Source organism: Pezoporus flaviventris, unplaced genomic scaffold (genome assembly GCF_033815535.1).
Source record: "Pezoporus flaviventris isolate CSIRO_AGI_PZ_B2104156 unplaced genomic scaffold, CSIRO_AGI_Pfla_v1 ptg000007l, whole genome shotgun sequence".
NCBI lineage: Eukaryota > Metazoa > Chordata > Aves > Psittaciformes > Psittacidae > Pezoporus > Pezoporus flaviventris.
Window position 1 is genome coordinate 92,311,053 of NW_026892555.1, and position 26,685 is coordinate 92,337,737.

At 44.6% G+C, this 26,685-nt stretch overlaps 4 protein-coding genes across 13 annotated transcripts in view; 1 reads left to right on the forward strand and 3 right to left on the reverse strand.

Moving 5' to 3' along the window:
- The window catches only part of RANBP9 (RAN binding protein 9), a 40,069-nt gene extending 31,628 nt beyond the window's left edge, over positions 1-8,441 (forward strand). For 2 of the 4 annotated variants that reach the window (XM_061449543.1, XM_061449546.1), the window contains exons 10-14: positions 1,408-1,555; positions 3,301-3,422; positions 5,704-5,855; positions 6,542-6,653; positions 7,460-8,441. In XM_061449543.1, the coding sequence (XP_061305527.1) occupies positions 1,408-1,555; positions 3,301-3,422; positions 5,704-5,855; positions 6,542-6,653; positions 7,460-7,590 (665 nt within the window). In that variant the 3' untranslated portion in view covers positions 7,591-8,441. Of the gene's footprint in view, positions 1-1,407; positions 1,556-3,300; positions 3,469-5,703; positions 5,856-6,541; positions 6,654-7,459 lie in introns of those variants that run through there. The other 2 variants (XM_061449544.1, XM_061449545.1) reach the window with 2 other exon arrangements.
- A 433-nt stretch (positions 8,442-8,874) lies between these two features.
- NOL7 (nucleolar protein 7) lies at positions 8,875-12,815 on the reverse strand. The gene is made up of 8 exons (XM_061449547.1): positions 12,587-12,815; positions 12,416-12,476; positions 12,275-12,333; positions 12,085-12,116; positions 10,928-11,033; positions 10,179-10,300; positions 10,021-10,098; positions 8,875-9,293 (listed from the first exon to the last, which is right to left on the reverse strand). The coding sequence occupies exons 1-8, from the start codon at positions 12,754-12,756 to the stop codon at positions 9,226-9,228; spliced, it is 696 nt and encodes a 231-aa protein (XP_061305531.1). The 5' UTR covers positions 12,757-12,815; the 3' UTR covers positions 8,875-9,225.
- A 175-nt stretch (positions 12,816-12,990) lies between these two features.
- SIRT5 (sirtuin 5) lies at positions 12,991-22,082 on the reverse strand. Of its 3 annotated transcripts, XM_061449550.1 has the most exons (9): positions 21,956-22,082; positions 21,213-21,351; positions 18,838-18,971; positions 17,164-17,389; positions 16,548-16,635; positions 15,563-15,616; positions 14,567-14,690; positions 13,665-13,780; positions 12,991-13,124 (listed from the first exon to the last, which is right to left on the reverse strand). In XM_061449550.1, exons 2-9 carry the CDS (start codon positions 21,331-21,333, stop codon positions 13,049-13,051), a joined length of 939 nt encoding a protein of 312 aa, XP_061305534.1. In that variant the 5' UTR covers positions 21,334-21,351; positions 21,956-22,082; the 3' UTR covers positions 12,991-13,048. The 3 variants fall into 3 exon arrangements, with proteins under 3 accessions (XP_061305534.1, XP_061305533.1, XP_061305535.1); XM_061449549.1 differs by lacking the exon at positions 21,956-22,082 and having other exon boundaries at positions 21,213-21,512; XM_061449551.1 differs by lacking the exons at positions 12,991-13,124; positions 21,956-22,082 and adding an exon at positions 15,441-15,478 and having other exon boundaries at positions 13,659-13,780; positions 21,213-21,528.
- A 2,335-nt stretch (positions 22,083-24,417) lies between these two features.
- The window catches only part of KIF13A (kinesin family member 13A), a 108,562-nt gene continuing 106,294 nt past the window's right edge, over positions 24,418-26,685 (reverse strand). For all 5 annotated transcript variants that reach the window (XM_061449556.1, XM_061449554.1, XM_061449555.1 and 2 more), the window contains one exon: positions 24,418-25,934. In XM_061449556.1, the coding sequence (XP_061305540.1) occupies positions 25,648-25,934 (287 nt within the window). In that variant the 3' untranslated portion in view covers positions 24,418-25,647. The remainder of the gene's footprint in view (positions 25,935-26,685) is intronic.

A 26,685-nucleotide genomic window follows, 5' to 3' on the forward strand; every position in this document is an offset into this window, starting at 1 on the left:
CTAAGAAGAGCTCGCTTCTAGGAGACGGAAGGTTCTGACACAAATTTCTGTGTCCTTTCGATGACAATTTAAGGCTTGGGCAAGGTGATTTCAGTCCAGTTAAGTGTTGTATATGATCCATTTCCTGTGGTGTTTAGGGAATAGTAGGAACACCTGCTCTTGTGTAGGAAATACCAAATGCCACCACCTGGCTTCTGGTAAAAGAGTTTGTGCTGGCAGCCATATTTATTCTGCACCGCTGAAAGAGTTCTGAGAGCGCCTCAGTGGTGGTAAAGCTTCAGTGGGAAGCCATGAATGTTCAGAGCTGCCCCGTTCCTCTGGGGGGAAATCCCTTCCAGAGCACCTCTGCAGAGAGGAATTTGGACATACTGAAACGGTACGTGAATGTGTAGTCTTTGAACCCAGGACTCTTAAGGTAGTAGAGAACATCAACTTTCACTTCTGTTTCGTTCTTAAATCCAAACTGTATTTGGGGCTCTCTTTCATTTTTCTCTCAGTCGGATTGGGTAGGAAGCCAGTGTAGCCTGGTCACCAGAATACTTGCTGCCCTTAGCAAGGCAGCAGCTTTGCTTCTCTGCTGTCTGTGTCAAGACCGCTATGGTGTGTGAGTAGAGGTCCACTCACACTTTGTATTTGTTCTTCAGGTGGTTGTTGGGATGTATGGTAGAAAGTAACTTTCTAACTCTGAAAATAGAGGCACCACTTAATAAGCAAGTTGATGAATGTATTATTAGGATTGGGGCTTGGGATTTCCTGAGTGGCAGCAAGTCTTTTGTTTGTAAGAAGCCCTTCCTGGGACCTGTTTCTATATTATAAGATACTAGGGAGCCCTTGCTTTTGGGCTTGATGGAACTGGTAATTACATGTTTGCTTCAAATAGTAGTTTCGTGATTACATTTTAGAAGGGTCAGAAGAGATTTTAGCCAGACGTCATAATTTCACAGCATGGTGTAATTTCATTTAGCAAAGCACAATAATAACAATTAAAATAATTATATGGGGAAGGAGGGAGGTAGTGTTTAAGTGTAGCAACATGTATTTTCAGCACTGAATTTTACTGTGTATTTATCAAGAGAATTATGTGATTGGGAATTAGGAAGATGCATGTCTGCTTCCATTCATTCTAAAAAAAATCATTGTATGTTGATGTAGTTTTCAGTTTTCCTGGTTGTAAGTACAAGTGGAAAACCTTCTCATGTATGTGTTAGTACTTGTTAAATAATGCTTAACATCTGCACTGTAGAAGCCTTAGAGGATCAAATACCTGAATCATGGGGGCTAAGTCTTTGCATTTATTTGTTCCTGGTCAGTAAACTCTAGATTTGCCAGTGTTCTTACTTCACGTCTGTAGATGGGTACTTACATGTAAGTTTGTAGATGATTACAATTATTGAAACTTTCTTTCAGGGTTTGAAAGTAGTTGCAGTAATGGAGTAATATCAAATAAAGCGCATCAATCTTACTGTCACAGTAAACACACGACTGCCAACTTGAATGTACCAGAGCTCAACAACATAAATGTATCAAGATCACAGCAGGTTAACAGCTATTCCAGGTGAATAAACTTCAGATGCTTCTAACTTGCATTAAGGCTTGTGTTGTCCATGTGCTTGTATCACAGAGAAGAGTTGTGTCAGTGAGTTCTGATGTGATTTCAGTTCCTTAAGGACAGTTAAAACATTTAGTATAAGGGGCCAAAGCCTTACGATCGCTCTAGTGTGCTTTGGTTTTGTTTTAACTTTTCAAGCTCAATACACCTGTTTTCTCCTGTTTGGTTAAAGAAATGCAATGGACAAAAATAAATTACCTTGTTTATATCTATTTATGGTCAGTTTTGAAGTTGTGTAGTGAAGATTAACTCTCTGGCACTCTCTAATGACGATTAGCTCTCTGGCTCTTGGGATTTTAATTTAAGCCACTGACATTGACTTAAGAACATTGCAGGCAGGTGATGAAATGTTTTCCAGATACTCTGCGTTTGTGGCAGTATCTGCAAAGTACACACAACTGAGATGCATGTGAAATCTGGACTCCCTTCCATTGCACACACAAGAATTGTTTGTCTGCTCCAGTCATTGTCACTTGTGCAAATACATTTGATTCAGAGAACGAAAATAGATGTATTAACCAGGGTTAATACAGTTATTCATAGCCAGTAAATATTAAGCTTTGGGTTGCAGAGATACAGCAGAGCCTCATTTGGTGTGAAATACAACAGTACTTGGCCAAGATGGATTCCCAAAACTACCACCTAAGATGCAATGATGCAGTAGTGTTAACAAAAGGTATTTCAGTTGGATAGTGATGATAATGGGGGAGAAAGTAAGAGTAACAATTTACTACTTCGTGATTTGTGTTTGCAACAGCAGTTGCCTCTGCCACGAAGTCTGGCAGTGTCCAGGCAACTTTAAGGTTTTTCACAGGAGTAAGACAATTCCTTGGCCACAGTGTTGTCCAGTCAGAAAGGCCTTGTGGTTTCCTTCCTCAAAGGAAGCTGGATATAACTGGTTGCTTAGAAGCAAGATATTAAGCTTTCAAATAGAATCTTTTTGGTCTCGAAAGAGGTTTTCAGTTGTCATTCTCTATGTCAAAATAGAACGGGCAAAGAAAACTCAGTCCCCAAAACCATGCTGGCATTTTCTAACATTGCTTTTGTGACCTGCTATGAGCAAAGTGTGGTGAGCAGTTGTATACTCTGAATTTACCTCCGAGTATCTCTTCAGTGTCATGGCTTACTTAGTGTTTGCTTTGGGTTTTATTTCATTTTCCCCTGTCATTCCAGTGAGAGTAAATGAGAGGTAAATAAGAGGTCAAGGCTTTTGTAAAAGAATTATTTATCTAAATATGATATTCTCAAAGTAGGCTGTATCTAAAGTTAACTGTGGATTGTTTTTTGGGTTGGTTTTGTTTGCTTTCTGAGGTGAGAATACTGTATTTTCTCAATGCATTTTCTCCAGCCTTATGTACAGCTGTATATAGAGATGTATGAACAAGGTATGAACTTTTTGGTATGTATTCAGGAAGTGTTAAGTTATTCCTGAATAATGAACATGTTTAATTTTTTCGATATCTGAAAATGTTCTTTTACTGAGTGCTAATGTTAGTAGAGAGCACTTTCAAATGTCCCTGGTGCTCTGGTAGTGCCACTTGCTGCGGAAAAAAAACTGTGCTCAAACTTTGTAATATTTAAGAGCAGCTTTTCGGTAGCCAAGATGAGGAAGTACTATGCTGAAGTCGTGAAGAAGATAACCCTAAGTGCTTAAATATGAGTAAAACTTTTATTTATTACTCTCTTTGCAGCAATGACGTAGACATGGAAACAGATCACTACTCCAATGGGGTTGCTGAGACTTCATCCAATGGCTTCCTAAATGGTAGTTCTAAACATGATCACGAAATGGAAGAATGTGACACAGAAATGGGTCTGCAGTGATATTTCTTACATTTTTATTAAGTGATGGCAACAAGGTTATGTTTTTACTTGCAATGCTTCCCACCTTGAAAATTAGGAACATCAGCTCAAATCTTAATTTTTTGGTTTTTTTGTCACTGTTAGATATAAATCTTACAACCACTAATTCAGGTGGTTCAGTGCCAGTGTGACAACAGGGGGAAACTGGTTAGCTCATGGATATTGAAACTAGTGTCTCTGTCGAAGGAAAGAGAAGAAACATCCTGTTGTGTAGGATGCCTGGATTAGGGTCAGCAGGTTATTGCTCCCTCTTCCTTAGACCTTTTAGCACTCCTGGTTCTCATGGCACCTTTTGCACTCGACAGTAAGGGTAGAAATTTCATATCACTTATATTAAAGAATTCAAAGTGCAAATATGAGACGCTCAAGAAAAGAGCCATGTTTGGGAACTGAGATAAATTTAAAAAAAACTCTTTTCTGCTGAAAACAAGTATCCTGATTTACATAGTTGTGGTCTAAAAAATAACTTTGTTTCACTTAACCTGCTTTATACTCAGCCATACCTGTTTAGTCAGTGACAAGTGAGTTTAAATACCCTCTGATTGTCAGCGCACCACGAAAAGGTACTGTGACTCTGTCGGCTACCATGCAGTCAGATCACTTCAGTGCAAGCAGGCTGGAGCTCAGAGAGTGGTCGTTATTGCTGGCTGTATCTGAAGAAGTGCAGCTGGTTCTGCAGTTGTAGAACTGCCTTCTCAAACAATTGATTTAAACAGGCATCAATTAATGGGTAGTTTAAATTAAATGTGTGACTTGGGGCATCACTGGTAAACTTTCAGAAAGCAGCAGTGCTCACAGGCACCTGTGAACCCCGAGAACAGTTCTGACAAGCAGCTGCTCACGCAGCTTTGCTGGTAAATACCAGCAAGCTGTTGAGAAGCAAATGTAACTCTGCTACAGCCCTGGAGGAGGGAGATGCAAATTGCCAGCCTGTGTTCCCTGCAGTATGCTCTGCAACTGGCTAATAACAAGGCCTCATTTCTGTGACAAACAAACCACTTTCTCACTCTCTTGCAGCCTTTTCCACAGAGGCTTGCTGTGACAGACGTGAAGCGGCTGCACAGGGCACAGAGTTGTTTGTGGTTTGGTTTGGTTTGGTTTGGCTTGGCTTTTGAATGTAGTTGCTTCTACCTGTGGAAAGTAATGTCCTAGTTTGGAGAGCAGCAACAAACACCACTTCTTGAAGATTTCTGGGTGCTTCACCTTTGTAAAAAAAAAAGCAATGTGGCTCCTCAGCCTACATTGTTTACTCCCCACAGTTTGAGTTTGGTGGTTGTTTCAGTGCTTTTTTTTCTGTTTGAAATGTCTGTATATTCTCCTTAGTGCTGTGTATGTAGTGTTACGTAGGCAGGTTTTTTCCAGAGGTGATAAGCTCACATCCAAGAAAAAAGTAAAAGAGGCCTTACAAATCCTTTCTTGAAATAGTGGTTAGAATATATCACTAGAGAGCAGTGTTAAAATTGGGAACAAGAATGGTTTGGTAATTACAATGTACATCAAACTGATTCAGAACTTGATTCCACTGATGACAGAAAGCAAGGAATGGATAAATGCCCCTTTTGTTTGTTTGTCTGTTTTTAACAGACTGCTTTAGCTGTAAATCTAAAAAAGGCAGAACTTCAGGAGGAGCCAAGGGTTGATTTATTGGTCATGAACTGCATTAGTATCTTTTAAAATGACTAGTGCTGGGGAACATTGTAGCAAAGAGTAAAGAAATCAATTGCAGTGTTCTGCTTAATTACAGAAGAAGCCTGAAATGTCAAAATTACTAAACTGATACATTCTACAAGGAGTATGAGCAGCATCTTGTTTGGGAGTTCAGGTGATCTTACTCTGCATTATTATCAGTTCTGGCTTTGGTGTATCTTTAGAAGTGCAATGCCAAAGAATTAAAAAAGCAGAGCTTATTGTTGTCTTCATTAATTTTAAACTCCCATAAGGTTTTAGGGTAAAATCTGGTTTATGGCCAAGTTAGTTTAAAATTCAGCATTGCAAAATAAATAGCGTAGGTAGACAGCCTTTGCCCTTAGTTAACTGTAAGCCTCTTAATGATCATAGGAGGAACAGTTGGGCAGTACTTGGAGCAGGGGTACATTATGCCAAGGTCTCTGGCCTGGTGTTCTCTCCGAGAAGACACATGCCTTTCAAGTGAAATCAGTGCAGGTTCTGTAGATCCATAGATAGTTATTGTTAGCTCTATTGGGGTGATGATGACGCTGTCATTTTTGCAGAAGTAGATTCAAGTCAGTTGAGACGTCAGCTGTGTGGTGGCAGCCAGGCAGCCATCGAAAGGATGATCCATTTTGGAAGAGAATTGCAAGCCATGAGTGAGCAACTAAGAAGAGAATGTGGGAAAAACACGGCAAATAAGAAGATGCTCAAGGTATATTTAATCTGGAAATTGTGGCATTAAGTGGAATAACTGTGCTGCCCTGCAGAAACTTCCCACAGCATGGGGCATGGCAGTACTGTGCTACTTTAACTGCTGCCATTTTGTTGGTGTTGTGGTCTGAGAGCAGTGTCCTAGTCAGCTGTGATACAGCACTGTCTCCTGGCTTGGCTGTGTAGGGCATTCACAGGGAAGATACTTTCATGCCTGTGCTACAGTTAAACCCAGAGATAAATTTAGCACTTTTGTCTCATTTCTGGCCATTTAACTTGGCCTCGTGAAACAAAGTGCTGTTTTCAGCTCTAATGATGATCCATGAGAAAGAGGATTGATACAGATGCCCAGAATGTGCTGTCTTTGATACTGATCTGTTTACCTTGATCTAAGATGGCTCTGGAAGAGAATTCCCCTGCCAAAGACTGACTGCATGCAGTTTTCAGTTTGTTTTCTTTTCCCCCATCACTTACTAAAATACCACTCCCGTTGTCTTTCTGTTGGGGAAAAACACTGCTTACTCAAAATGGCACAAGTCCTGTTACATTTCTTTTTATCCTTTTGTACTGATGAAGGTCACTGACAATCACCTTTGTGATTCTGAATCAGAATGGGTGAAGAAAATAGTTCTTGTGCTCAGTAGTAACATATAGCTGCAAGATGTAATAAAAATCATCTTTCCACAGGATGCATTCAGTTTACTTGCGTATTCGGATCCTTGGAGCAGCCCTGTTGGAAATCAACTTGACCCAATACAAAGAGAACCTGTGTGCTCTGTACTTAATAGTGCAATACTAGGTGAGTACATACAAGCCGGGTGGCTTGTATGTATGGTATGGAGCGCCTGTCATTTGAGACAGGGAGCACTGCTGCCCACCATGCACCATCTGCTGGTCTTGGTAGAGGGCTGGCTGAATCATTAACAAAGCATAGTGATGTCGTGTACGCTCCTTCAGTAAAAGAGTTTTTCTCTGTCTTCTCTCCTGTAAAAACAGGCTGAGGGAGTTGGGTTTGTTCAGCCTGGAGACAGCTCCAGGGAGACCTTAGGTGCAGCCTTCCAGTACCCGAGGGGGGCCTACAAATCTGAAGAGGAGCTTTTGACAAGTACATGTAGTGATAGGACAAGGGGTAATGTTTTTATACTGAGAGAGGGTAGATTCAGATTAAGACTCTGTGAGGGTGGTGAGGCACTGGCACAGGTTGCCCAGTGAAGTTGTGGCTGCCCCATCCCTGACAGTATTCAAGGCCAGGTTTGATGGTGCTTTGAGCAGCCTGGTCTAGTGGAAGGTGTCCCTGCCTGTGGCAGGGGTTGGAACTGGATGAGCTTTAAGATCCATTCCAACCCAAACCATTTTGTGGTACTTTTGGGGGGACCTTAATGTAACAAATGCAGTCGTCTTTGTTGTGCAAAGCAAAATTGTCCTGTTCAATAATGGTGTTCTGCAGGGAATTTGAAAGTGTCACTTTTTTGCTCCTGCTCTGTCTTGATGCAAAAGCAAATAGAGGAATTCTGTATGAACAGTTCAAGCTTAAAACCAAAGTTTTCAATGTATTACCATGAAATTAATAGCAGTTTTTTAACTGCTGCTGTTATTCTTTTCCAGAGACTCACAACCTGCCAAAGCAACCGCCGCTTGCCCTGGCAATGGGACAAGCGTCACAGTGTCTGGGATTGATGGCTCGATCAGGAATTGGCTCCTGCGCCTTCGCCACAGTGGAAGACTACCTACACTAGCTATGCATTTGAAGACCTGAAAGGTGTCATGGCATATTAAACATGGAAAGTAGGCCAGCTCTGCTGACTGGAGTTTGGGATTTTAATTATGTACTAAGGACAAGTCTGTTGCTTTATGTTGCTTCCTAGTTTACAGCATGATGCAAATGATTTCTAACTTAGTGTTAGGAGAAAATTTCCATCTTGAAACCTCTTAGACAACTAAGAGTTGAAAACGTCACTGATAAGGTCAGACATCCAGATTGACAAGTACCAGTCCTTTACACGATTGTCCAAAACAAACCAAAAATCCTGCTACCTTGTGGTGGGACAGAAGGGCGGAAAAGACAGATGTATTAGCATGTGGGTGATGCAAATGTCAAGCAGGATGACTTGCCAACCTCCACCCCCATTGTTACATAGTTCAATCAGTGTAATTTGCAAAACGCAAATGGTTTGGATATATAGTGTTGATGGGAAGAAATGATATTTTTTAATGTGTACTGTAAAACTTGAATTACTCAGGAGCTGAGTGAATATGTTTGTTGCTACTTACAATCCCAGCCTGTTGATCTTAGTAGGGTTTTTTGTTTTTGTTTTAACATGGTCTTTTCAACTTTGTTTCCTTGTTTAATTACAGACAGCTTCTGTTGTGTAGACTCACCAGTTTAACTGTTGTATTATAACAGTATTACATGTCAACACAGTGTGGTTATGACCTATTTATATAAAAACCAAATATTTAGTCAATTTACAGTCTTAATTTAATCTTTGTACACCTTGCATTTTTAAAAGTGCTTAAATAGTACTATATTGCAATAAAATGTAGTGATACCATAATTAACCAGCCATTAAAAACTTACTTCTACATACATGGTAGCATGGAGGTGTATGCTACGTTTTCTTGATTCCAGAGTTCTGTCCTAGGACAGCACTTCCTGTGTCAGCCTACTCAGAGAAGTGTCTCACTGCTTGAATGGGAGATGCCCCTTCCTTCCCTGCATGGGAGCACTGCACTGCCTGGGCTGGTGGCAGTTAAAGGTTTGTGGTGTTCTTGCTATAACTTGCCATAAAGCAAGTTTAGAGAGCAGCACAGAGTCAGGGCACCAGTGGAGCTTACTTGGTGCTCCCTGAAGATGGGCAAAAAAACCTGCCTTCAGTGTGACCATCAGGCTGGACAGCAGTGGCCTGCTACATGAGCTGGCTTAATGACTCTGGTGCTAGGGAACAGCCTTTCTCTTAGAGATGAAAAGCAAAAATCATTGACTGCTGTAAGAAATGCAGGATCCACAGCAGTAAGTACAACACCGTTCACCTTTTTGTTCACCTTTTTATTCTCTACAAAGGAACTGCATCACGGAGGCAGCTCTCCAAGGCTGGTAGTAGCTCCTGCTGTTGTAAATCAGTCTGAAGCAGAGTCACTGCACATGCCCAGCTGTTCCTTAGCTTCCCCTTCAGACAGGGGGAGGGAAGAGAACAGGAAGGTGAGTTCAGGCACTGTATTGTGAAGGTTGGTGCCTCCTGGGAGCTCCTGGCTGGAGCTCCAGAGTGAAATCACGATGGAGCAGTGAGGAAGAGAAACACCTTTGTTGGCTTGAGAGGCTAACTTCCAATAAAAGTCCTTGGTAGCATCTTCTGAAAAAGCTGTCTTCATACTCACAGTTTAAGCTGTCTTGAGAGCCAACGTCTTCTAAACCTCGCTGCTTTTTGCTTTTTTTCTTGCCCTTAAAAGAATAAAAAGCTGTTAGCTGGCAACCATTTTCTTAGCCCACTTACTAGAGAAGCAGCTGTCCAGTGATTACTGCAGTAGTTCAGAACAGAACTGACTGGAAAGCTGATAAAACTTTATCATATTTTACATTCAGCAGCTGCTTTCAACTGGCCAGGGGCACCAGTCTCCTTCAGGGTCTAGCACTGCTTTCACTTCTGAAACACAAGTAAATGCAGATGCTGCCTATTACAGACCAGTAATTTTTGCCTGCAGTGCTCACAAACCTTATGGGCTGTGGTGTGTGGCTGGAACTGAGGTCCCCTGCCTGTCCCCACTCATGTCTCCATCACTTTTTTTTATGCGAAGTAGGTGCTAATTCCCTATCCTCACATGGAAGCATTTCTAAGTTTTACACGTACCTGAAATGACTTCCAACAGCTCAAGAGATTTTTAACAATTAGTGTTTATCAAGCAAACATGATTCCAGGCCCATACACTGTTTCTTAATGTACCAAAACTCAGGTCATTTTTTCAAGTCGTGTCTTAACATGCCCTTCCTTGAGGAGGGCCCATCTAGCCAGTCAGGCTGCAATAACCTCTTACCCTTCCCTTGCTATCTGCTTCTTTGGAGTTATTAGAAGGTAGCACCCTTCCAACATGGGAAAAGTGTTCTGCTTTTTTAGAGTACTTTAAAACCACCTATGTAAGAAGTGGTACCTACTGTGGCTTTTTATACTCACCCCATGCTTTGTCCACAAACTGAACTGCAGCTTTTTTAACTGGGTTTTTCTTGTTTTCAAGGGAAAAAAAATCATTTGCTGAAACAGAAATGACTGTTAATTACCAAGTTTAGCCTAGAGAAATCCAGATGCAGACCCACTGAAGGAAAACTGCTTACGCTGTGCCCGGTTGGCATGTGGTCCGTAGAGCTGAGCATTTATAAAGTCTTTGGCCAGCTGTTGCTGGAGGCCTGTTAAACTCTGGTCTTTTAAGCACACAGCTGTATAGTTTCCTGTTGACCTAGTTAAACAAAAGAGCTGTAAATCCCTGCAGTGTAGCTACAGAACCCAGACAACAGACACACTACTAGCCAGGGCTTTGCTACTTGGGCACAACACTGCCTGTAGTGGTTTCTTGATGCTTAGCCAAGCTTTGTAGCTGTAATTAAGAAAATAACAGACCAAGACCCTCAACCTGTCACCATACGCCTTTATGTGCCTCACACTGTTCCTTGGGAGTCTTGAACCAGTCTCCCCGGGAGCCAGTGCAATTCCTCTACAGGGACAAAGTGACAAAGATAAAAAGGGAAAATAGAGGAATATAGCGCTCAACAGCCAGACCTATAGCAGCACAGAATACAATGCCTAGTGCTGCTGTGCTTATGACTGCCCACTTATGTAATAGGTAAAAATTTATATTCTAGATTATATATATATATATACACATCTTTTACACACATGCTGTATTAGAAGTATATTAAAAGTGCTTTAGCACATGCTTTCAGAGGAAGAGCAGGGGAAACATCAAATGAAGAAGAGAGCACAGCCATACAGTGACAGAGCAAGAGCTGTGAGACCCCCCTGCACAGGCAGAGGTGCCACATGGGGATGGGGACAGACAGACACCCTGGATCTTCTCCCGGTGTACCTGGTGCCCTTTCTTTGCTTGTCTTTCTTCACCAGCTTTTTGACTTGGCCTTGCCTTTGGACTTGCCCTTGTTTCTGCTTCACAGCCCCACCTCCACGGCGTTTACCTAAGGTAAATTGAATAGAAAATTTCCCAATTAATTATGAATCAAGAGCAGCAAGTGAAAGAGGGACAGGAATGAAACAACTGTTATTAGGCTGCAGAAAATAAGAGGTCTCTAGATAAATCCAGTAGGCATTTTTCAGCAGCTCTGAGCAGAGAGCTAGGAAGCACAGCCATCACAGAAGGGCCGTGAGAGGGAAGAGAAGCAGCGCACCTCAGGGGAGCCACCCAAAGTACTGCCAGCCAGCTTTCCCCTTCCTTGGCATACCTTAACTTCCTTAACACCACAAAACAGGATTCATCAGGACAAATACTGAATGCAGCACAACAGCTATGAGTAACAAAGGGGAGTCCAGCCTCAGCTTCATTCTCACCATTAAGTGAAGTACTGTGGCTACTGAATGTTCAGAGCATTATCCTGAGCTCATCTTTTGTTTATGCCAACAGATTTTTTTAAAACAATAGTAAAAGGAAGAAGAAGTAGCAGCTGCAGCTCCCAGCTATGTAACTATGTGAGTACGCATTAAAGAGTTGTTTAAAAACAACCCAACACTTAAAAGTATTTTGAAGTACAGGTGAAGAGGGCAACAAAACAGCGGACATGGGCAACAAAACAGGAATACTCCAGATGTTTGATTTCCTAGATCAGAAGTTGAAAAAAAGTTACCCGATTTTTTTTACAGATGCTGTTAAATCATAGTATGATATGTAAAGAACTATCATGTGAACAACTCCATACAGGAACAGCCTTTATAACTTAAATGCTAAATACTCATCTCCCTCTGGTAATACTTGCTTCTTCTGTAACACCTGCCTGCTACCTCCTAAACACCACGGGCTATTTTAACTGAAACAGCAAACAACTTCTGTAAACAGCGCAGGAATCAGATTAAATACGACTTTTTTTCCACGTTTTCGCTTGCCAACACCGTTCTGCCTGTCCAGCCTCTTCACATTTCAGACTTAAGAGGCGCTTCTCCTGCTGCAGCTCTAACACTAAAACAAAGTTCCAAGGTGCCTGGCAGTGCAGGAAGGTAGGACAGGCTCTAGTATACCTGGGTTAGCTGCCGCAGCCTTCTTCTGGGGTCTGTGGAGGAGACAAGGCAACGTGTTACTTCCAGCCCACCCTCAGAGCCCCCTCAAGCCCCATTTCCACCCTGTCCTACCCCGAACGCCAGGAGCCGGCGGGGCCACACCATGGACCGGCACCCCAGCACCCACCCACCGCCTCACGTCGCCGCTCACCGTGCGGGCGGCGCAGCGGCCAGCTCCTGCAGCACGGCTTCGGGGAGCAGCTTTCGCTTCTGCGGGGAGAAGGGAGTTGTTAGCGGGGCGGGAAGGGGAGGGGCTGCCGCCCGAGGGCTGCGGGCGAGGGGTGCGCGGTACCTTCTGCTCCGCAAACAACTCCTGGCGCCGCCGCCGCTTCTCCTTCAGCAGCTCCCGGTGCCTGCGGGGAGGCGGGAGGCGCCGTCAGTACGGGCTCAGGGTGGGGAACGGAGGGGGATGGCGATACCTGGGAATGGGAAGAGATGAGGCCTCGCGCGGGAACGTCGGTACCTCCGGGCCGCCTCCCCCACGAGCTTCCGTTCGGCCTCGGCCGCCTCCTTCGCCACGCCAAAGGACACCTCCTCCGGGGCCTCGTCCGCCTCATCCTCCGAGGAGGACGGCCCCAGGGCCGCGGGGAGAACCCCGCTCCCGCCCGCGGCACCCTTAGGCCGCCGCGCCATGGCCCCTACACCGCCCGCGTGACCCCCACCCCGGAAGCGCTCCCTGCTGCACGCGGCTCCGCCCCTCCCCCTCCAGCCGCGCACGCGCACACACAGACGACCCGCTGAGGTACGACCGGCAGCGGCGGGCCCGGCCTTGCGTTTATTGCGGTGGGGAGCAGGGGAGGGGCAGGACGGCGCCACCCGCCGCCGCCGCCGCCGCCGCCTCCCACCCGTACCAGCCCCCGCCGGGCGCCAGGCCCGCGCCGCGACTGCCAGGCTTGGCGCTTCCCCGGCGGGCGCTCCGAGGCACTCAAGAGATGATCTCCGTCTCGTGGCGAGCCAGCGCCGGCGGCAGAGTGGTCCCGCAGGGGCCCGAAAAGTGGAACCTGTAAGGAAGCGGCCGGTTGAAGGGGCAGGCACGACCGGCGTCACGGTGCTTGCTTCTGGCAGCCCGGGTGCGTGTGACGGGCAGGTAGCGAGTTAGCCCCGCTGCTGAGGGAGGGGGACTTCTAGGACACAGGGACAAACTTCTGCTTCACACTCAGAAACATACAGTTGTCTCTTCATAGATTGGTTTGGGTGGGAAGGGACCTTAAAGCTCATCCAGTTCCAAACCCCTGCCCCGCCACCTTCCACTAGAGCAGGTTGCTCAAAGCCAGGTCCAAGCTAGCCTTGAGTACTGCCTGGGATGGGGCAGTCACAACTGCTCCGTTAAGAAGTGCAAGAACTTCCTTCAGTGTTAATTCTACCAAGAAAGAGCAACTGCCTCTTCTTACTTATTAGAAGAAAACAGTATTTCTTAAACATAGGGGAAAAAACCTAGATCATGTTTGTTTAAAATTTTGCCGAGCATTTTAGCAGTTCAGAGCAAAAGAGTGAAGATGCAGGCGACTAACGTTTGCTAGTTTAAAACTGGACAGCTTTACCTGAATCTGTCTGTAGCAGGAGTAGCTTCCATGTTAAACTCTGCAACTGGCACTCCTCTAGCAGATACCTGTGGGGCAAACATTGCAGCAGGATACACCACAGAGGAGGTTCCGACCTGCAGGCACAGGGTGAAAAACAACGAGTGTAGCAGGCCAGCAGTTAAACAGGCAAAACCAAACCAACCCACGAGGCAAGGACCCTTCTCAGAACACTGGATGTGCAAAACCACTAAAGCATGAAGATCCCTACCAAAATGAAGCCAAATCAGTATCTACTTAGTGTCACTGCACATGTAGCAGAATTGGGAGTGGTTTCTCTGATGTAACCCAAAGAAACCTGTTTGCAGATTATAACTGGAAAGACCTTGTATTCAGGAAAACAAAACAGGATGTTCCTTGTTAGTTGGGGTTAGTCTGTGAAGGGTACACAATATTCTAAGTAAGCGTTTGGGTCAGTGAGCTGGAACCAGTGAGCATGTAAACCACCTCACAAAAGAAGGCAGCCTATGATAACAGCTGGCTACCTTCTTACCACATTTTGTCACTTTTTTCTTAGCCGAGCCTCAAAATAATCATAATTTTCACTGTTCAAGAAATTCAGCAGCCAAACAGTATTACTGAACCTCTAACACTTGAACCTCTAACCCCTGTGTGCGTACTGAATGCAGATGGCAGGTGCCAGCTGAGCACAATGCACACATGCTGAATCTGCTGATTTCCGAGTAGTGTATGTACGTTTTCAGACTTCATGGCCTTTTAAAGTTTCATGACACCAGAGAATCCTCAGGGGCTTTCAGTTTCCTCAGGGAAATGTGCATGCAACCCCTTTACCCAGGTCGTGCAACCCCTTTAGTGTGGCTTCCCCGTTGGTTGAGAGGCCAGGTAACAAGTGCGTCACTCACTACCAAGCAGAGGTCACAAATATCAAGCTCCTTTTCCACCTCAGTGAGAATGTCGGGATCCAGGGTTTCACCAAACCATACAACATGGGGACGGAGGAGCCCATTGCAGCCGTCCTCCTCGCACCTGTTTGAAAAAGGAAGAAGGTTGCACATGGTTGTTTTCATTCTCATTTGGGCATATCTCACCTGCCTTCCATCCTCCACTTCTCTCTTTCACAGCCCTCCCCACACCCTCCTCTACTGTGAGCTGGGCAGAGGACGGCTGATGCTGTGCCACACGTATGGCTGGAAATACACACGTGCTGCCTGGCCAGGTGGAACATGTTGCTGAACAGTTGTGCAACTCAAATACTTAGTGGTGTCAGCCCCCTGCCCAGTGCCTGGAATGCATGAAACTTGAAACATAGTATGTGCTACTGACCTCAGCCTCCATCGACTTTAACAAACTGGCCAATGGGTTTTTAAGGAGAAAGTGAACTGACAGACATATTGTGTTAGCTTCCTTTCCTTAGGAACCAGATGAAAAACATGGTGGTCTCTTGCATCTGTAGCCGTTATAAAAGAGCACCATGGCACATTTGAAGCCTGCAAAGGACTATGCTGTGGCTGTGCCACAGCACAGTGCTCCAGATTGACTAATGGCAGGCAGCACCCACAAAGTAGCAAAATGTTTACTGTGTAGCACTTAGTGTCTTACTTCAATTCTACTATGACTCCACTTACTACAAGCCCCATGAATTCAGGCATGTTTCAGCTTGATGCTCAAGTACACAAACATGCCATGCCTTTCACATGACAGTAAACTTCCAGTGCACACTCCTGTTCTCTGCTGTCTCCCCTAACTTTAGATCAATTCTCTGAGGAAAAGTAACACCTTTTTCTCCTGGAGAAAGTCTCCATGTCCTTCCAAAACTACATGAGCAGTAATGTAAGCCTCTGAGATGCACAACAAAGCATAAAGAGGTAACAGCAAAACACAAATTAGTCCTCACGTACTGAGGAAGCTCTTCAACTGGAATCGCAGCATCCTCTGTGTCAGGATCTGGGGCCCTGAAGTTACAAAATCGCAATACATATTCAGCCATACAAAGTGCATTTTGTACATTAATAAAAACTCAGTATTCTCTAAAGCACACTCTCCAATCAAGAAATCTTTGCAACTTCAGCCAACTTCAACACCTACCACAACCCTTCCATACCACACACAGGGGAAGCAGGTGTTTATCCAGGATTATCCCAGAAGTAAGCAACTGTCCTAAGCTGGTCAAACTCTGACAGAGGCACAACAAACATTTAAGTAACTACCTAAAGGTCTGGTGAAATACGAAGGGAAAATACCTAAAAATCTATGACCATATGCCTCTCCTCTTTTTTTTTAGAGGTGAAAGCAAGGGGATGGCTAGAAAAAGGTGACTGAAAGATTTTTCTGCAACTTTTCAAGTTACAGAAATCCTGGGAACTGACACCTCCCTCCCAGTTGTTTATTACATCTCTATTTTGAGGCCTGTGATAATGAGAATCTTACTGAGGAGCCGAAGGACAAAAGCTGCTAGGTGCTAGACAAAGAAGAGGACAATACGTGTATCGAGTGATGGCAGTTCAATTTCAGGAATAAGCACCTGATTTAATAAAAAACCTGGGGAGGTGAAGAGGATGGCAGAAAATACACATTCTCAAAGAGTACAATTAGCTGATGTCCAAAATAAGAGTTTCAGACCATCTGAAATTCTTCTAATTAAAACATACTTAGCATTGTGCTAACAGTTATTCTTTCACGGGACTTACAACATCATGGGCTCTCACTGAAGTTACTGAACAGCACACTCATGGTTCCAAACAGCTGTGTAAAATTTAAGTCTTAATACTACTGATGTAAAACAGGATGGGCAGCCAAACTCCTGTATGCTCCTAAACTGGCTCCTTTCCTACTGAACAGCAGACAAAGTAGAAAATGCATTTTACAAGCAGATGTATTAATTACCCTTTCCCAGCCAACGCGGGGCATATTGGACTCTTGTAATCTGCAGCTACGTTTCCACAGTTGGTGCATCGAGTTTTAAATAAACTACCTGAAACACACCAAGAGAAAACATCAGGGATCGAACAACTCGTCTGGGTCATGGCTGTGTGAGCAAGTGGTTGTGTTTATCCTGTATGGCCTTTATTTGACTTTGAAGACTACACCTCGTAACTTGGGTAACAACAGCCAAGTGTTGAAACCTGTCAGCATTATGAAGGAGATGATTTACACAGTGCAAACACACGCTTTTGTTCAGCAACCCAAGGTGACCAGTGCCACTGTTAAGCACAGGCCAGACCCAGCAAAGAGACACAACACAGTCCCTTCAGCTGAAAGGAAACAGAGAAGAGCAACAACAGTCCCTTTAAAACTATGACTCAATCAAAATTAAACTATGCCCAATGCATATGAAGTACCCAAAACAACTTCCAAAAGAGAACATGGTGTTACAGTAAATAACTTTGTGCAAGTTATTACCATTTTAATGGCAAGTTTCTTTTCTCCCAGTACTTATCCGGCTCTCTCTTCTTCCCCCGGGTTTGCTGGCCCATAAGCAGACAGGTAAGCTGATTCTTACCGTGGATTTCTAAGAGGTGCTTTGTGCCTGCCTTTCTGTGTAGTTCATCAATATTCTGAGTAATGACCACAACGCTCCGTCCTTGCTTGCTCAGTCGCTTTTCGCACTCTGCAATGGCAATATGTGCAGGGTTCGGGTGTTTACTCAACATCACCTCCCGGCGGTAGTGGTAAAACTCCCACACACGAGAAGGGTTTCGTGCAAAAGCCTCTGGAGTAGCCAGCTCCTGGAAAAGACACGACAAGTCATGCTACCAGCGAAAGGGCAAGAAAATGCCCTCCCCAGAGGAAACCAGCTAGATTCCTGCCGCTTACACTGCTCCCAGCACAAGATTATCAGAAGCAAATTATTTATAATCAGATGCAGTTGATGAAAATATACTTCAATAGCCCTTATAGGGATGACAAGTCCAATTATCTTATCAAATGAGGAAATAACCAGTATCAACAGTGTGGTACATGGTTTTACACAGTACACCTGTGCTGCTCCACCAAATTAGACTGTAGTGCAGCACAAAGAAAGATATTTCAATGCACACAACTTTTAGGGTTCAAAACTCTTTTTCACAGCAGCCATAAAACTCAACATTACGTGGATATATTTCCTTTGCTAGCAACTTCTTTTCTGCCTTAAGTGTAACACAAGCCAAATTATAGCCATTGTCAAAACCAAAGTCTAATGTCTTAGATTTTACCAACATGTAAAAGACAAGCTGTACTTTTCACAGTAATTTTAACTTTGCCTTATCTTCTTTTTAAAATAAGGAGTATCTCAGTCTAATGCTGCAACATGCAATTCTGCTGATATAAAAATGCTGAATGCAAGATTTCTGCTGCAGAAGAACCAGGCATTTATACACATGCATGCTTCATTTGAATTGATAGTCACTGAAAGAAAAAAATGCATCTTTAGATTCAAACCATCTTGAAAAACTCATATCTCTGACCCCTTTTTAACCTCATCAAATCTTTCATGAGTGCTGCATTAAGAAACGTAAAGAAAGCCAACAAGATAGCAACATTTGAGGCAGCATTTATTGACAGTGTGGCAGTTACATGAAACACCTGCACCAGCATGCAGGATCAGACTCCTGAGGCACCTATGCAACTCATGCAGGTGCTCGCCACTGCACCCCTCCACCCCACAGCATCTGCTTTGGCCTCCTCTCCCACCCCAGTGCCTCCCGGCGCCGCAAGGTCACACCAGCAAGAGACAAAGCTTGTGGGAGTTAAAGACTGCGAAGAACAATGCCCCCAAACAATAAAAAACATCCTAAAACATTTTTAAAGAGTATAATAAACCAAGATTCAATGAAAAACAACTAGTCACTATCATTGGTTCTGTCCTTTGTTATTTCGGCAAAACGTTCTTAAGTTTAAAACAGGAAGTAGGAAATAAGGTAGGAAAACAGTGAGAGTGTTGAAAGATGATCACACAGCTAAGCTGCAAGGCAACAAGGAAACAAGGATGGTAGAAAGACCCAGAGAGAACACTGATTTTCCCAAATAACTGATAAGGACAGAGAAGCAGCTGCAGCTGCAGACAGGGGTGTAAAGGGACAGCTCTGGGGAGTACTTCCACCCTCCAAGGTGCCCAGCTTCTCCGGACCCTTCACTATCACCCACCCAACAGGCATTCCACCGGAGCTGCGCAGACAGTGCCACCAGTACGTACCTGGGCTTGCCACTTCCTCCAGAAACCTCCAGCCCCTCTGAAGGTCGGGACCCCACTCTCTGCACTAACGCCAGCTCCTGTGATGATGACTATGTGCTTTGCTTTGGCAAACACCTCTCGAAAATCAGCCATATCTATGTGCAGGGAGGAAAAACAAACAGCTGCTCAAATGCTTGTACTTTTATTTAAGAAGCCGTAGAGACAGTACTGGCAAACTTACACATCTAGAGATGGGTTCCACCCAGTACACCTCCCAGTACTTTAAGGATAGAATACTAATTTGTTTCTGAGTTTTTCCATATAAGAATTCAAAGGGAAATTCCTGGAGATTCTCAAAAACATGTATGAGCAAGCCTGGGAGGGCAACAGGTATTAAACTATGAATACACTCAATATTTGAAAGACAGAGCCTTAAACTAAAACCAGGCAGTTAGTGCTACCTTAATAACAACTGTTGCCACAGTCACCCAGGAACTGTTTGCTTCCTCATTGTAAGGCAAGATCCCAAGATGGAAAAAAATCTACACTTAGTTACAAAGTATCACCTTCAAAATTAAAGGCATTTGGAAAAAAGCTTTTCCTGCTGAGGCATCTTGGTCATTTTCTATTTTCGAATGCACATTCTCCCCCCTTTGCCTCTGCAAGGTAAAGTCCCTTGGGAAAGAAGATGGGAAATTTCCTTTGCATTTTTCTATGGGTCAAAACAACATTAAAAAAGAACAGGTTAGTTACAGAGAGACAAAAAAAAATCTCTTCCAGCTTACCTCAGATATTAATTTTAAAGCAACATATTTTAGAATCAAAGAAAAGCTGAGGTGAGAAGGGACCTCTGGAGACTGTCCAACACCCTGCTCAAACAGGGTCAGGCATAGCAGGACCATGTCCAGTCCGGTGGGGTTTGAGTGCCCCCCAGGATGGAGACTATAACTTCTCTGCACAACCCATTCCCATGTTTGACCACCCTCATAGCAAAAAGCAGTGTTTCCCTGTGTTCAGATGGAATCTTGTGTGCTTTGTGTCCCTCATCTCATGTCCTGCCACTGGGCAGTACTTGAGAAGAGTCCAGCTTTGTCTTCACTCCCTCCCATCACGTGTTTTTATGCACTGGTAAGATGCTCCTGAGCCTGGTGTCCTAAAGCCTGAGCAGCCCTGGCTCCCCACAGCCTCTCCTCACATTTCAGATGCTCGAAGCCATTAATCATCTTCAAAGCCCTTCGATGGACTCTCTCCAGTTTGCCCACGTCTTTGTCACACTGGGGCGCCCAGCATTGGATCTAGCCTTCCAGGTGTGTCTGACCATGCTGAGCAGAAGGCAAGGATCACCTCCCACAGCCAGATGGAGATGCTCTGCTGAGTACATCCCAAGACACCCACTGGCCTTTGCTGCCCCAAGGGCTTATCGCTGGCTCACAGTCAATTTGGTGCCCATCAGGACCCTTCAGAGCCTCTTCCACCAAGCTGCTTTCCCACTGATCAACACCAAACTGTCCTGGTGCTTAAGATTGTTTCAATGCAGGACTTGGCATTTCCACTTGCCGACCTTCATGAGGCTTATCTTAGCCCATGTTGCCAGGCTGTTGATGTCCCCCTGGATAACAGCATGACTCTCTGGTGTATCAGCCACTCCTTCTAGTTTGGTACCATCCCCAAACTTGCTGAGGGTACACTGCCCCATCATCCAGATCGCTAATGAAGGTGTTAAATAATATTTGCAAGACTCCTACAGTACACCACTAATGACAGGCCTTCAGCTGAACTTTGAACTGCTGATCAGAACCCTAATCTTCATGATTTACTCTGTGTTCTTTGGAGGTTTTTATTTTGTTAGGGGAGTTACCATGATAACTGTGAAATTCTGTGCACAGTTTCAAGTTAAGGCACATCCTCACTTTAAAAAACAAACACAACCCTCCCCCGGAAAGAAAATAAAAAGAGGATATTTACTACTACCAGACTGAACAAGGCTATTAGGGTTGCCCAATACCCTGCTCCTGAGTAGCTACAAATGATTGAGGGCCTCCATAATTCTTGTGCAAAGAAACAAGGAATGATTTTTATTACCCGCTAGGATTATGAAAAGGAACTGCAATTAACCAGCATATGTTTGTGTGCATAAATTAAACACTAAAACCATGTTGCCAGGAAATCACACTGACTCAACTATGCAAGGATTTGGGGAACTATACAGAATACAGACATAAAAGATGAATTTTAGCAGCCAGGGAGGGGGGAGATAGGAGAGGAAACGAAGTTCAAGCTGTTCTAAGCATTCTGAACTAAGCTATAGATTACACGTATTACACAAAACCTTATAGAATTTAAAATTTAGCTTAAAACCTGTCCAGGGTAAGCAAGGAAACACATTAATGTCTTACTTGAACTAGGACGAGCCATTTCCAGGCAAAACTTAGGTTTCTTTGAAGAAGAAGCCTTAAGTCCACAATACACTTGGGAAGCCAGCCTTCTAGCGGTAAATTGAAAGAGACTCATCAGCATCCCTCTTAAGTACTTCACCTGAGGAGAAATAAGGGGAACACAAGCGGCCCACTGAGGGAGGGTATTTCTGCAAGGGTTTCTCCGTAAAAAACAGGTACAAAGATTATTCATCACAGTTTTCTCCTGCACCTTCCCTTCCTTGCCCTGCAAAACCCAGACATCTCACATAAGCGATCCTGACAATGGGATGATCTTTTGCTTCCAGTTAAGAACCCAAGATGTTCATTCTGCTCAAAGAACAAATTCGCTAAAGCCCCAAAACACACCGCCGCGGGTTTTCTACAACATTTAACTTGCCGATTTTGCCGTCTCACGCCAAAGCAGCTCCCACGATCCGACCGTCAACCGCGTTTTAAGAATACAAAACCAACCCCGACAGGCGCTTTGCTACGCAGGCTTCACCCGGGGACGGAGCAGCGGCAGCAGCCCCAGCGGGCAGCATGCGTACATGCTGACGCCCGCCTGCAACAGGGCGAAGGCGAACCGCCCCGGGGGACGGAGTCGCGTCGGGAAGGAGGCGGCGGCGGCCACCACCGCCACCACCACCGCCGCCGCCGCCGCCGCTTCCCCCTCGGGGCGGAGGCCCTGGGCCGCAGATTCTCGCCGCGCCGGAAGCCCTTACCTCAGCGCGGTGACCCGCCGCGGCTGTGCGGCCGAGCCGTGCGGCGCCGCGCGTCCCGCCCCAGGTTTGCGGCGGGGCCGGCCCTCGCTCAGCTCCGCCCTCGCCCTTTCGCTGTGGAACAGCTGACAGAGCTCCCGCCCGGCCACAAGCGTGTGGGGCCAATGGGGAAGGATGGAGGCCGGCATCAACTCCCGAGGCAGCGCGGCCTTCTCACAACGTTTCCCTACTCCGACGTCTCACGTAGATTAAGTTATGCTTAATAACCTGGATGTGCAGTTCACACATTCACTGACCAAACTTCCCTATGCTGCTATGCTACCAGAGCTTGGATAGCTTAGAGTCTCCACAGTGTTTATGAGGAAGTATGGTTTTAGCTTGTTTTTCTGCAGAAACAAGACACCAACCACTTTTATCCAGCCTTCTCTTCACCCTTCCCCAACAACTTTAAATGGCTCTCGTCCTTTTCAGTCAATCTGAGATTTTACACATTTTTGTCCCTTTGAATGCCTTAAACTACCGGCTAAACAGATGAAGAGGTCCCTAAAATGCATATCCTGACATGGGGAGGGCTGAAAAGCATGTACTACAGTCCCACCTAGCCCCTGCCGCTGACCTGGCCTCTCTGTACGGTTACCCACAGACAGAGAAGGATACCCAGAGGCTGCTCCCAGGGCCTGCATCCTGCGCTTCTTTCATTACACTGCTGCTTCTTACTGCTTATGTCATAGCAGGATGCAATATTCCACCTCCAGTTGCAAACATGAAGGAAGACAGTTGCCAGGGAACATTCAAGATGGAGCAGTACCAATTAAACCCTGTGCTCATGCTCACTGGGCTGTACCAGCTGCTCTCCCAGAGCTCTGGCTGAACCCACACAATGCATGTATGCTTGAAAAAACACTTAAATTCAGAAAACCAAGAGGAAGGCCAGCATGATCTTACCATTATAACTATCATGATAGCAATCAGGCAACACTGAGGTGGCAGGTTTGTTCTGGCAGGTCAGATGGAGGAGGGATGGGCTCTGCTCTATGTTATGCAGTGTTGTAACTGGGGTTGGCTTGTTTTCTGAGACTGAAGTCTTAGTATGGATTGTACACCCTGCATCTTAGACAGTGTACTTCAGATGCTGATTAATAGTAAAATAAACCAACCCCAAACCCAACAAACCAACAATGAAAATCAATTTGCAGTTGGATTATCACCACAGTTTTCTTCCACTAATTACAAAGTTCAAGACAGCAAACTACTAGTCTAACATTACTAACATTAGTGCTTCTGTTCACACAGCTTTGAGGAGCATATCAACTAAAATGCTTGCATTTTCACATTACCCCATTGCATTTGTTAGATATCCCCCTTCTAACTTTAAATTAACTAAGGGCAGAGCATGTTAATATGCAATGTTTGCAAAAGTACAGTCTTTTAATAATAAGTCATGATAGCACAAGTTACGCAAAATGGGTACAGCATGAAAGGAGGCTTGCTTTGGTTTCCTTGGCATGTGTAGATTGTATACCCCAAGCAGTATAATCATCCCAGTGTTTCCAAAGCAATCCATCACTCATTCTGTATTCAGAAAGGTCTGAAACCGTCAGCTCAGCTGATGCTAACCTGGTGTGAACACTGAATCTTTGCCATCGGAAAATGGCCACATCAACTCTCAAAGATGTTTGTAGTGGTCTTGGACAAATATGTTTATGCAAATGTGTGAAAAATGCGCGTTTTCTGAAAAGCTTTATAAAAAGATTAGAGTGACATCTAAAATTGATTTCAAGCAGCGGTGTTGAGTGTAGACACCTGGTAGTGTTCTATGATCATCTGTGCTTGATAAAATACTTCTGCACAAGTCTTTTCTATTACAGCAATTTCCTCCAGCAGAGGTATCGTTAATGCAACTCTAGGTGGACACCAGAAGTATTAAATGTTCTGCAGAGACAGTCATATCACCAAAATCAATTAACATGTAAGAATCATGTAAGGCTCAGAAGAGCCAAAAGCTATGTCAAGGGCAAGCACACTATCTCCCCCTCTCCTTTCACTCCTCCCCCAGCACATTACCCTCCTAGCTGCCAACTGCTTTCTACTCAGCAGAGGCATTGACATATTTAGCCACAAGGCTGTCCAATCCACCTCCCAGGAGCTTGTCCCGTGTCCCCTTGACCCACATAATGTCATTCTCTGGCAGAAGCTCCCCAACTCTGCTCCTCCTCCTATGAAGGACAGGGAAAACAGCAGGTGACCTGTTATCTACAGGGGCTGCTATTCTCCTCTTAGGCTGCACAAACTGGTCAGTGTGGAAACAGATGAATAACCAGCACCCAGTCTTCTACTCCAGTCATATCATTCTCCAGCACTTTTACAAATGACTTTACATCTTAGCACCTCCAGCTAGAACCAGTGTGCTATTTGACCACGAGACCTCACTGTACCAAACACAGGCAAGGCATTTTTTTTTTAAATCCCAAGTAAACAGTCTGTATTCTAACACACAGTAGGTCTGTACCAATTAAATACAGTATGGCAGTATATAAATTACAGTTCTTTACAGTAAATAGTAAAATACAAGAGTCCGCTTACTGTACACAACAATCAAAGAAAGAACAGCAGCTTTTCAGTAAGGTCCCAGGTATCTCAATCATTCACTTGCTAAGAAACAAAGAACAGATACAGCAGGCCATTCACTTCACTCCTTTTTTACCGTGTTACTTTACAAATAGCCACAACGCTTGTACAGGCATCTACAGTATCTACATGTGGAACAACCTTTTTAGGAATTCATGAGCACCAGACATAAATCCCTCCATCATTCCCAATATTAAAATAAACTTTACAGATTAAAATTACTTTAGCAGGTTCTATTTCAGCTTGATAATAACCAGCAAGTAACAAGTGCAAAGTTTGCAGTCATGATCCATTTACTGCTTCTTTGTTTCCCCATTCCCCCCCCCCCAATAAACCAACCCCCTCCTCCCCCAAAAAGCCCAAATGTTGTCCTCTCACACCCTTGCAGTAATACTGTTCCTGCAGTCAAACTGCCCAGCTGGCTTATGTGAACATATGAAATGCCAGACATGTAGCCTCAGGCATTGTTAGTCATTTCAATCCAACGCCAAGTCAGCACAGTGGCAGGCCTCTAGGAAGACAAAAAATACGAAGCAGTTGGACATTTCAGTGTGCTTAAACACGGAACGTAAGGCTGCACGGTGCCCGGTGACTAAAAGAAGCATGGCACCATGTTACCAGTTAAAACATTTACAATAGAAAGATAGAAACAGTAAATGTGTCAGTCTAAAACAAGTTCTTTGGTAATTAAGAACAGCAAACCATAGCTTCCCCCCCACCCAAATATGGATTTACATCCTGCTTTTTCCACAATAAAATATTTTTTGTTGTTTAAAATATATCTTCCAAGTTGTTGTGTATCAAACAGTCCAGTACCTCAGTTATCTACAGGTCAGCTTTAACTGTATTTTAGTGTGCAGCCATATCTGCCCACTGGCAGACAAACTATAGATACACAATCATATATATATATAATATATATATTATTTATAAAAAATTAGAGAATTAAGTCAAGGACTCTAGAGAATACACATTCCATATGGACAGATTAAAATGTACAATAGCTTCAAAAATCCATAAAGTTTTCTACACAGTGATGCGTGTAGTAAGTGCAAAAATACTGCAGTTTAGTTAATCCAAGATTTCCTGTTCTCCTGTTTCCTAGAAAAAGCAGAAGCTGCTGCATCTCCCGAATGGCAGAGGACCTCTCCTCCTGTTTTAGGAGTGGGTGATGAGCCTTGAAGAGCAGAACTTCTCTGTTTATCTGAAGTGGAAGGTGCCTGAGACCGTGAAGTGCTACTCCATTTCCTTACGGAAGCTGGTGCTTTGCTGAGGCGCCCAGGACGAACAAAGACACCGTGTCGTGGTTTGCAGTGAAAGTACTCTCTGCCTTTTACAATTCCATCATGCTTCCCTTCAATGAAAACAAATGCATGGAATTAGTTGTTGGCGCTTGGTTTAGCATGTACAATTGCAGCCTCGAAGTGCAAAGACCCTTGGTTATAGAATCACAGAATAGTTAGGGTTGGAAACGACCTTAAGATCATCTAGTCCCAACCCCCCTGACATGGGCAAGGACACCTCACACTAAACCATCTCACCCAAGGCGCTGTGCAACCTGGCCTTGAACACTGCCAGGGATGGAGCATTCACAACTTCCTTGGGCAACCCATTCCAGTGCCTCACCACCCTTACAGTAAATAACTTCCTCCTTATATCCAAACTAAACTTTCCCTGTTTAAGTTTTAACCCATTACCCCTTGTCCTATCGCTACAGTCTCTAATGAAGAGTTCCTCCCCGGCATCCCTATAGGCCCCTTTCAGATACTGGAAGGCTGCTACGAGATCTCCACGCAGCCTTCTCTTCTCCAGGCTGAACAGCCCCAACTTTCTCACCCTGTCTTCATAGGGGAGGTGCTCCAGTCCCCTGATCATCCTCGTGGCCTCCTCTGGACTCGTTCCAACAGTTCCATGTCCTTTTTATGTTGAGGACACCAGAACTGCACACAATACTCCAGGTGAGGTCTCACAAGAGCAGAGTAGAGGGGCAGGATCACCTCCTTTGACCTGCTGGTCACGCTCCTTTTGATGCAGCCCAGGATATGGTTGGCTTTCTGGGCTGTGAGCGCACACTGAAGCCGGCTTATGTTAAGTTTCTCATCAAC